General features: G+C 36.8%; 1 protein-coding gene across 1 annotated transcript in view; it reads left to right on the plus strand.

Annotated features, from left to right (window-relative positions):
* The window catches only part of ttll12 (tubulin tyrosine ligase-like family, member 12), a 69,989-nt gene extending 59,926 nt beyond the window's left edge, over window positions 1-10,063 (plus strand). Inside the window, exons 12-14 of the mRNA XM_036577644.1 lie at window positions 3,339-3,407; window positions 6,421-6,559; window positions 9,687-10,063. Coding sequence (XP_036433537.1) covers window positions 3,339-3,407; window positions 6,421-6,559; window positions 9,687-9,838 — 360 coding nt within the window. The 3' untranslated portion in view covers window positions 9,839-10,063. The remainder of the gene's footprint in view (window positions 1-3,338; window positions 3,408-6,420; window positions 6,560-9,686) is intronic.
* Window positions 10,064-11,264: the final 1,201 nt, after the last annotated feature.

Genomic DNA, 11,264 nt, shown 5'->3' on the forward strand with positions numbered 1-11,264 from the left:
TGTAAAAGCTTCTGTCCTTAATTCAGACTTAATTGAAGTTGTCATGGTAACTGAACAGATAGGATTTCAGAGTTGAGAAGGTTCTGTAATACAGCCTCTGCTCTCAGCAAATATGAAGGAAAACAATGCTTTGATGCTTTGATATTTGAGAGGAAAATATTTAGAATTCGTGGAGAAATAAGACCTTCTGAAAAAGAATACAATCAAGAAATATTTAAAAATGCTTATCGTTATGTTAAATGTAAACGCAGTCACTGAAGTTGCTTTCTATCATTTGAGAAACATCACTAGAGTTCAGCCTTTTCTATCAGAGCGATGCAGAGAAACTTGTTCAAGCATTTGTTACAAGCAGAGTCGATCACTGTAATGATCTTCTTACTGGACTTCCTAAGAAAACAGTACACCCTTTACAACTCGTACAAAATGCATCAGCATGCTAACAAAAACCAGACAGAGAGATCAGATCACTCCTGTTTAGAAAGAGCTGCACTGGCTGTCTGTATCACTCAGGATCGATTTTAAAGTTCTGCTACTAGTTTTTAAGGCTCTAAATGACTTTAAAGCTCCGCTCACTTCACAGAGTGTCTGTCTGTTTATGTTCCAGCACATGAATCTTAGATCTGCAGATACTGACCTTCTGAACACCTTCTGTAAAATACAGAAAACATGGAGAGACTCGTTCAGTTATTCTGCTTCTAAACTGTGGAGCTCAGTTCACCTTTTATTAGACAGTGAAGTTCAGTGCTCACTTTGAAGAATCATCTAAAAACGTATCTCTTTAACTTTGCGTTAAATTAAACCTCTGCGTCTCATGTGTTTATCTTTTAATTTGATCTGTCATTTTCTTATATGATTCTAAATTAATACTTATAATTTCTTGTATAACTGTTGATATAGCACTTTGAGCTGCCACCAGCATGAAAAGTGCTATATAAATGAAAATTATTATTATTATTATTATTATTATTAAATGTCTTGCTTAATGTTAATGCAGAAAACTGGAGGCCAGGATAAAACTTTGGAATTTGAAGGGCTTAATGCTAAGCCAAGACAGTTTAATTTTTTTTTAATTAAAAGAAATCGCATTACTGAGTCAGGAGAAAAAAAACAGGCTAAAATATGGTGTGCATGTGAATCATCCTGTAAAGGTTGTAATAACAGTTTCAAATGTTTAAAAGACAGAAGCATTACCTGAGGAGTTTGTATGATTTATAAAATTCATAATTTTTATAATTTATATTTTATTTTGTTTCCACCTTCTGTACCAAAACCTCACTTTATAGACGTCACTGCTGTGCACTCACAAAATATTTCCCTCTTTGTGATGCTTTCCCCTCATTGCGTGATACAAAGCACAGACAAATCTGGGAAAGAAAATTCCTTCCACATTAGCCTGTAACTTTAATATTACATAAATGTTGATTCTTGTCTCCTAAATGGTTTCATTTATTTTGCAGCATGAAACTGTGACATGATCTGTGTGGAGTTCAGTGTTTGTCCACAAAAACCCTCCACAGCTCTGCCTGTCGGGTCCTTCATACTAACTCGGACAAAACTGAACAGATGCCTCCTAAATACACACACACACACACACACACACACAAACTATACTCTACTACATGATTGAACTCACATCGTATGTGACAGAGAAGCAGTGCAGCTGCTGCTCGCTGACGTAGGCCGCTTTGCTTCATGCTTTTCTGGCACTGAACCTATTTGCAGTTTGAATCTCCATGCTAATAACAGCGCCTCTAATTGGTGGAGCTCACTTTTGATTGCATCTGTAATGTATTTCTTTACAAGGAATGATTTTTCAGAAACAAGGTTAAATCAGACTGACTCACGGCTTTGAGTATATATCATCATCTCACAATCTCGCTGCTCATGGTAAGTCTACTGTGGCTGGATAAAATATTATGGATAAGAATTCCCTATGGAGAATGGGGGGTTTTAGTTCCAGAACCAGACTGTTTAGCTCTAGAACAGCTGCCATTAGTCCAAGTTTGCAGCAGCAGTCTTTGTGGCTTCATAGGAGTCAAGGCAAAGGTTCAGATTTATGGGGGGCAAAGCAGGGTTGCTGGTAATCCCAAGGAAGTAATTTGTTTGCTGTGAGATACCGTTCAGACTTCCAAAGGCACCACGGATCTCCGCTTCCCACAGCTTCTCCGTCTGAGCTGGGAGAGTTGGAGGGTGCTGCCGCATCCTATTTCACTCAAAACACAAAGCTAGGGGGGCAACTTGGCCTTTACAAACACACGAACTAAAATACACAGTTTTATCTTTGTAAGAATCACACAAACACCTCAGTAGCAAGTTTTAAAGTCTCCCTGTTGTGGAAAACTGAATTATCCTTGCTTTTTTGAATGAAGGAGTTTGAAGTAATAAAAATAAAAAGTTTTACTCTGCAGAGTCCAGAAATAGACTTTAAGCTGCAAAAACAGGCCGTTTTTTATTCATTGTTTCTGTGATGTAACGAGAACCAATTCGTTTACGTACATCCATCTATTCAGGCTACAGCAGTTTAGCCCCGCCCACTCACACTGAAGGTCTAAGGAGTGTTTCAGCTCTGAGTGCTTTTTGAATGAGGCACAATACAGAGCAGCCAATCAGAACAGGTGTTATGTCAGTCTTAAAGGCACAGTAACAAGGCAAGGCAGGTTTATTTATATAGCACCTTTCATACACTGCAGTCATTCAAAGCGCTTTACAAATGAGAAAATACACAGTCAGAAAAAAGAGTTGCATTACAAAAAAGGTAAAGAAAAAATAAACGAGAATAGAAAATTAAAACGATAAAAAAAATGGATTTAAAAGAGAAAATCTTTAAATTAAAATTAAATTAGGATACTTAAAAAAATCAAATTAAAAATAAAAAAAATAATAAAAAGAGCTGTTACAGAGGAAAAGAGGCTAGAAACACTAACAGTGTTTAAACTTTAAGCTGCTCAAACAGGAACGTTTTGAGGCTGGATTTAAAGTGTCCAGTGTCGGGGCTCTACTAATGCTCTCTGTCAGCTGGTTCCATTTAAGAGCAGCATAGTACCCAAACACTGCTTCTACATGTTTAGTCTTCACCTTCAGCGCGACTAACTGACCAGTTCCTAATGATCTGAGAAAACAAAAACAGCATGTTTAATTCAAAGGGATAAACAGGTCAGAAAATGATCATGTAAATATGAATTATTAACACTTTTGGTACTTAAATCTCACACATGTTGTACGTGGTGGTCCCTTTAACTATTTTTTTAATTAATTAATTATTGAATTATTTAATTTTTTTTCAAAGTTGGTGGCACTGTTTTTTGTGTAGAACTAATTAGATTTTTTTCTGTCTAAAGGTTCACTATGATGAGTTCATTCCCATGTTTGAAAAGCAGTATCCACAATATCCATGGAAACAAGTGGAGGTAAGAGTTTCAGTGTTTTTCATTTCATGAATGTGCACAAAAATGATGAGGGGGGCTCATTGTTTATTCAGGTAGGTGGCCTAAAGAAATTAAAGTGAAGAAGACTCTTAATTTGAAATTAAAAATGAAATAAAATGAAACTCTTTTGTGTCTATGTGGGAGTGAATGGCAGTGGCAGGAGTTGGCCTCATAGCTTTTGGATGAAGGCATACTCAACATTATTGTACACAGGGCATTTTCTGTTGAGCTAAAGGAGAGGCTCAGATGCGTTCCCGTTTCCTGGCTTCTCGGGATACAGCCCCCAGTCTTTTTGCAGTACTAATTAGCATTATGATGAAAGTTTTTAACAAAACCATTCAAAATATAACCACAAATTCATTAATACGATTCTAATGAAGTGTTACATAGTAATTTTATCCTAAACCTGGCTCCTTGTTTACTGAATGGTGGTGAAATGTTTACACTTCATCAATGCAGAAATATTTTCTCTCCTTTTTTTCTCTGGGTTGGAGTTTACTTGTGAGCACAACATAAAAATAAAACGAGTATGTTAACTTTGCAAAGTATAACTACACTTATATAGTCGTGTGCAGACATTTGGGCTCCCCTGGTCAAATTACTGTTGATTTTCTAAGTGTCAATAAGTTACACATCCTCTACAGAGACACACTTCTGAACATTTTAATGCACAATTACTGTTTATCTGCTGAATTTAACATATTAAAGAATACGAAAACATAAAATGAGTCCTGTCTGAAAGTTTTTTGTTTTCTTTTCAAATAAATAAATAAAAATTGTGCACTAAAAAAGCCATGTTCATGTGTGATCTCTGTAGAGGATGTGTTCACTTATTTTCACTTAGAAAATCAACAAAACCTCTCATTTGACCTGGGGTGTTCAATGTTTTGCATATGATGGTGGTCAAAGAGCAAAAATTGCCATGGTAACAAATAATATGTTAATTTGTGTCCTTGCATTTATCCACTGAAGCATTCTCTTATTCACAGGCTATTAGCTTAACAAGTCGTCCTATCACACCACTAGTTTTTCCAGATTTAAAGTCCTTTATTTATTTGTTTGCTGTCCTTGCTAAGGTTAGATTATAGTCAGATTAAGATCGACACGTTTATGAAGGCAAAATAAACAAAAGTGTAGTAGTAGAATTCTGGGCAGTTCAGAGAAGAATATCTTGCAAAACTGAAAAGCAAATAGTTATTAAAACAACTTCTTTGACTCTCAGACACAGTTTAATGGGGAAATTATAGAATAGGAAAAAAATAGGAAATAATAGAATAGGAAAAAAATTCAGACAGAACATTATTTTGTTTAGTATCACATTGTATGGCTTACTGTAATTACATATTTTTTTGTTTCATTTTATGATATTGTAACGTTTCCGCTCTGGACACACTGCCTCTGCTCGACCTGTTGGCTTTATTTAAGGCTGGCTGTGGCCCCTGTCTTGCCTCACACGTGAAAGCAATGCGCTAACAGAGCACACTGTTGTTACGTCCAGCTTACTTGGTCGTCAGCCAGACAACTCTGCTCTCCCTGAACTCAGCATAAACAGAAAATAACTACTGCAGAACAAATATTACGGTATACATGCTCTTTGAGGTTGTTGGCCAGTACTAAGTACACTTCGGGCTGAGCGCCTGGTCTTTGCACTGCCTAGGCAAAGAGAGAGGCCTACAACAGCGCGGTAACTGCTCACAGGGGCAGAAAGTTAAAGGGGGGGGCAGATGGGAGAGGGTAAGATGAGACCTTCTGGAGGACTGCTGAAGGAAAGAGAGGACACTCCACTCATTTTCTTTGCTGATCACATGATAACTTGGCAAATAGGTCACTGCATTCCTTGGATTCACTGGATTTACTCCCCTGATAAATGAATGTATTAGCTAATATTTTGGGTTGTTAAAGAATTTTTTTCAAATATTATGATGGGGGGTTACTGGGGGAGCACTACACAGTTTTGAGGACAGAAAGTTGATTTTTTTTTTTTTCTTTTGAAGTGAAAATTAGACGTTTGTAGTAAGACGTCTCACAGACAAGGGACAAAAGCATGCCTTAAAAAAATAATTTGAAAAATAATCATCATAAAGGCATAAAGTTAACTGGAGCTTCACTGGCTTGCCAGCCTGTGGTGGGTTAAGCTGCCTCTATCACAACAGAATTGCTGTTTCAGTTCATCTCTCTTAACTGTGCATAGATTTATGCATCATCATTTACATGCTAAACTAAGACACAGATATAATTTAGCTTTACTGTAAATAGGCGTCATTCTTAATGGGGTTATTTACCCCCATAGTTCCTGTTTGTTTGGAATAGCTATTTCAGTAGAATCTATGGATGGGCCAGTCATTTTGTATATTACAGTAGAATAGTTATTATTATTTCGTGGTCACTTTATGAAGAATGTTGTTTATTATTAGTGAACTTCATTTTGCTTGTAGAATTTTGAAGTTTGCAAGGGAACAAGTTGACTTGACTGGTTTAGAAAATGTAATTGAAATTAATTTGATATGTCAAAAGAACCACCAATATTTTTTACATCCACTCTTAAAGGAGACAGATAGAAATAAAGGAACAGCTTTAATACATTCCTATGTATATGTATATCACCCAAAAGAGAACAGGTATAATAACAGAAGCAACATGCAGTGCACTCCTGGGCAAAAAAATTGGCCAAACCCAAAATATGATGTTTTACTGATGGTTTTGGCTGGTCAGGGTCCACATTTAAACCCTATAGAGAATATTTGGTCTCACATTAAACACAAACTAGCTTGACATTGTTTTCAACAGTTTGAAGCCGTCAGTGCTGTGTGTAAAAATACTGACTCTTTTTTTAAACAGTTGTCTGCAAAAAAACGATGTTTTGCCATTTTGGGCTTGACCCGTCTTTTTGCCCAGGAGTGTTGTTAGTTAGTTAGTTATTAACCAAGTAAAATGGAAATGTCTTCTTAAAACTGTACTTCTGTATTTGTTTGTGTGTGTGTGTGTGTGTCTCCAGGGGGAGATCTTCAAGTCCTTCGCCGAGCTCTTTCAGGCAGCTTCGTCCCGCCCTGCACCGTATGGAATCTGTCCGTACCCCTCCTCAAGATCGATATATGCCATTGATCTCATGCTGAAATGGGAACAGACAGGAGGAGGTAGTGTTACAACACCACTCAATCATCAGTCTCCACTCTTTCACCATTCCTTTTTTTTTTTTTGTTAAGACCTCCTAAGCTATGAAAACATGTTTTTAAATGGTTAACTCCTCTTGTAATGGATTCTTACGATTATATTAATTGGTATTAGTATCTAATGTATCACAGAGTTCACAAAACAGAGGCTTTCTCAGTACATCTGAAAAAAGTGAGGTGTGCTACAGCTTAGTTTGTACGTCAGCAATGAGCTTGAACCTATTCCTGTCCGATGTGCTGCAATAAGCTAATGCACGGATTGAGATGTGGCGACGAGAAACTTTGCTGCAGAGAGTGAGCGCTAACGTAGCTGAATGAATGTTTGAGATAACAGGTAAAATAGATGATGTTGGTTTTTAAAATTATAACAGTGTAAAAATTATATTCCACATTTATCTAATAAACTGTTAAATGTATGTGTGGGACTGTCCTGGTAGCAAGTAGCAAGCTTTATGAACCACTGTCCATGTTAGCACCAGAGGCTAACGTTAGCTTAGCAAGCGGGCCAAAACAATAGCTTCACAACACAGGTTCAGTTAAAGCTCACTGAGGTTTGATTGGTGCAACTTTAGAGGATAAAGACAAAAATTTAAGGCTAAATGTTTTTTTTTGTGTGTGTGTACGTTGAGCTGTTTGCTACACTCGTCTTTTTCCATCATACTGTCTTTGGTAGCATCAGAGGCTAGCGTTAGCTTAGTGAGCGGACTAAAACAGTGACACTGAAATACAGGTTCAATATCTGCACATTTTAGAGGATAAGGACAAATCAGAGCGAGCGAGGAACAGAATCGAACCTGTTCTGTGATGTGTTCATGCTAAGTTAAGAAGTTTTTAGGGTACAGACAAAAAATACTGTAGTGTGTCCCATTGAGGCGAACTCCTCTTAGAAACCCTATAAAAATACATCTGCTGGTTCTTCAGCGGTGCAACATTTAGTTCAGTTCTGAACTGAACATAAGGTCACACTTCACATTAAGTGTTGACTAATTAACATGAAGTAATGCATTAGTTAACATGAACAAGACATGAAGTGATGCATTCATAATGGTTAATTAATGTTAAGTAAACATGTAACAACTGCATTAGTTAATGTTGTTTTCATATGAAGTGTTGACTCATTAAGTAATGCATTTATTAATACGAACAACAACTGAGGTACTACATTAATAATGGTTAACTATTGTTAAGTAAACATGTTACAACTGCATCAATGTTCTCGTCTTTTGCGCCAAAGTGAGAGGTGTGAGCAACAAAGAAGCAAAACAGGAGCTGAACCACCTCAAAAGGATAACACAACGACACCACAACAAGAACCTAAACATGAATGACTGAAATGGAACTGAGGGAAAAGCAGTAGGGAGAAGTAAAAGTGTTATCGCTTAAAAATACAGTAGAACATACAAAATATTACATCGGTAAATGGAAGTGAGTAAATAAAACAGGTTAGTGGCTCCCACTGCTTACGTATCATTTCAGCCAATTAAACTATTAGTTAACACTGCTTTTTCAGTCATTATGTATAACTGCAGTACATGAGCAAAAGACGAGAACATTAACTGATGCAGTTGTAACATGTTTACTTAACATTAGTTAACCATTATTAATGTAGTACCTCAGTTGTTGTTCATGTTAATAAATGCATTGCTTAATGAGTCAACACTTCATATGAAAACAACGGTAACACTTTCTATGAATGTCACCTTTGTAAGCATCTATAAACGCATTCATAACATGTTATAATGCATGCATAAGACATTATAAACATAGCTATAAATATTTATAAAAATGCATTATACATTATAGCCATGTTTATTATGCATTATGAATTGTTAACATAATACATTGTAAGTACTGATCATAAATTATTAGAGCTCATAAGTGGTATTTGTCCGCTCTAAGTAAAGTGAAGCGTACTGTACTAAAGCCTCCTCCAGTGTTAAGAGTGAGGCTTCAAGCTGAAGTATTTACTGAAGGATTTACTGAAACACTAAAACATTCACAGTAAAGCACATTACAGGCTTCAAATGTCAGAGTTTAAACTAGAGCTGCCATCAGTGTTTTACCCAGTGTGGGAAAGGTAATGTTCACCACCGTTAGCTTGGTATTTGTCTTTACTTTACGCTCTCCAAGCTGGGACTGACTTCTTTGGCACTGACATAATAACATGTTATTAACACTATTTATAATGCATTATATTAACAATTCATAATGTATAATAAACATGGCTATAAAGTGTAATTCAGTGTAATTCTATTTTATAAATATTTATAACCATGTTTATAATGCCTTATGAATACATTATAACATGTTATAAATGTGTTTATAGATGCTTACAAAGGTGACATTCATAGAAAGTGTTACCAAAACAACATTAACTAATGCAGTTGTTGCATGTAATTTAACATTAGTTAACCATTATTAATGCATTACTTCATGTTAGTTAGTCAACACTTAATGTAAAGTGTTACCGAACATAAGTATATGAACTCTGTGAACATGTGAACCAACACGCTATAAACCTATACACTGTTTCATTCTCTACTTCATTGTTTACTTTGCTGTATTGAACCTACCCTGATAGCAAGAGGATAGTGGGCCACTGTTGGCCTGCTGATGGCCAAGCTGGCGGTCCGCTGCCGTTTTGCTCAGCGTTTTCCGGGTGACCCACCGGTGCTTAAGCAGAGGATTAGACAAAATTCCACTTATCATCCCTCATTTTCCACTCACAGTCCAATTTACTTATTTTTCCTTCCTTCCTTTCTTTAGTTTTACTTAGTAAATTAGAAAATCATTTTAATGTAGCTCAGTGTCAGCAACAATTTCTATACAATCATTTTATATTAGGCCTAGTCGTTATTTTGTTCTCTATCAGTGCATTTAAAATCTGTTTGAGGAGATTAAAAACTAGAGCTTGTAAGCAGGACAGTAATCTGGGTGGTCCAAGGGTGGACCAGCAGTGGAGGGGTGCCGACCTTTTCATAGCCAGTGGACTGATATGTGCTTGCTGTCTGGGTAAATTTAATTTGATGCAGATTGACTAGTATCACAGTTTTTTCTTATTAGTGTTTTAATGTTTTGCGTTTCTTCTCAGGAGAGCGTGTGATGCAGCCTCAGATTCTGGAGGTGAACTTCAATCCAGACTGCCACCGAGCCTGCCTCTACCACCCCAGCTTTTACGACCACATGTTCCAGACACTCTTCCTGGATCAGGCGGACCAGTGTCCGGTCACCCAAATTGTATGATTTCCCCGTATTTTGAGATAAGCCAGGCTGTAAAGGTTTTGCTTTCAACGGAAATAAAGGTAGAATGGGTGACACAATGACCCAGACTGACCTTTGTTGGAGTGTTTATAGCTGTTTCACTTATATATACACAAGTCTAACGCATAAAATGTGTTAGATTTTGAAGAAAATTTCTACTTGAGTTTGAATGTTACTGAGAAGGAAACTACATACACTGTACAGTTGTATGCAAAAGTTTAAACACCCCTGAGCGAATTACATGTTTTGTTGTTCATCTAAGTGGAAATAAGTTTACACATCCTCTACAGAAATCAAACCTAAATATGACATTTTTCTCTTTTCTCTTATCACTGGGGTGGTACTGTCGGGTCTAAGTGCCTGTCTTCTGTGCCCAAGGCCCCTGGACAGAAGAGGGGTTCTTCTGGTGTGTCCTAATGCTATAACCCTAAGAGCTGACTGCAGTATAACTTATAACAAAATAAGAAACATGTCTAAGTGTAAAAGAGCAAAGTAAAAGAAGAGACTTCAGTCGCTGAGTTCTTGTGGAAGGAAGGAAAAGGCCTTCTTCTTTATTGAGCTTGAGTGGCAAGATGGTACCCAGACAACCACAATGCAAAGATCATCGCCAAACACTCATTTTTACATCCTGTTTGGGGTGATGAAGCAATCACCCCTCCCTTCTTATAAAATCCTATACCATCTTAGTTCCCATCATCTCCAAACCTTGCACTTTTCCTTGGGAACCCTTATTTCCAAACATACATGATATATGTTTTTTAAAAATATCTTATCTTAGCTGTACCAGGATGTTCTATGTTAAAAGGCCACTCCGGTGTCCAAGTTCCCAGACAAGCTAAGGCCTATCTTACTGTGTGAGGATTACTATTCTTTTGGTTGATAAACGCTCCTTATTAGTACTATCAAAAATAAAGTTTATTTAGTCAAAACATCCATCATTACCATCAAGGGTACATCTCAGCACCTTTAGTCAGGGAACATAACTGAACCATAATCCATTGAAATGATATTTTCTAAGTTGTACTGACTCCACACACCCCGTCTCGTCTCCAGGCTTTTTATTTTATTGTTCTGTTTTTTTTTTTTTGTTTTTATTTTAATGGTTATGAAAAGGTACAAATATGTACTTTTCACCTGGGAAAACTTTATGGTACCTTAAAAGGTAAACTGGACCTTAAAACCACTGTTGTACCTTTGAGGGAACATTTACATTGTTTGTACCTTGATGAACGAAAAATTTCCCTGCACAGAACCTTTATTTCCAACAGTGTGTAGAGGAGGTGTTAACTTATTTTCACTCAGAAAATTAACAAAACGTGTATTTTGACCAAACATTTGCACGACAAAACGGACAACAGGTGAGGTATCGTCTTGTTCTCTCCCTCAGCTCTGAGCTGAAAATCGTACG

The sequence above is a fragment of the Colossoma macropomum genome, unplaced genomic scaffold, assembly GCF_904425465.1.
Source record: "Colossoma macropomum unplaced genomic scaffold, Colossoma_macropomum, whole genome shotgun sequence".
Lineage (NCBI taxonomy): Eukaryota > Metazoa > Chordata > Actinopteri > Characiformes > Serrasalmidae > Colossoma > Colossoma macropomum.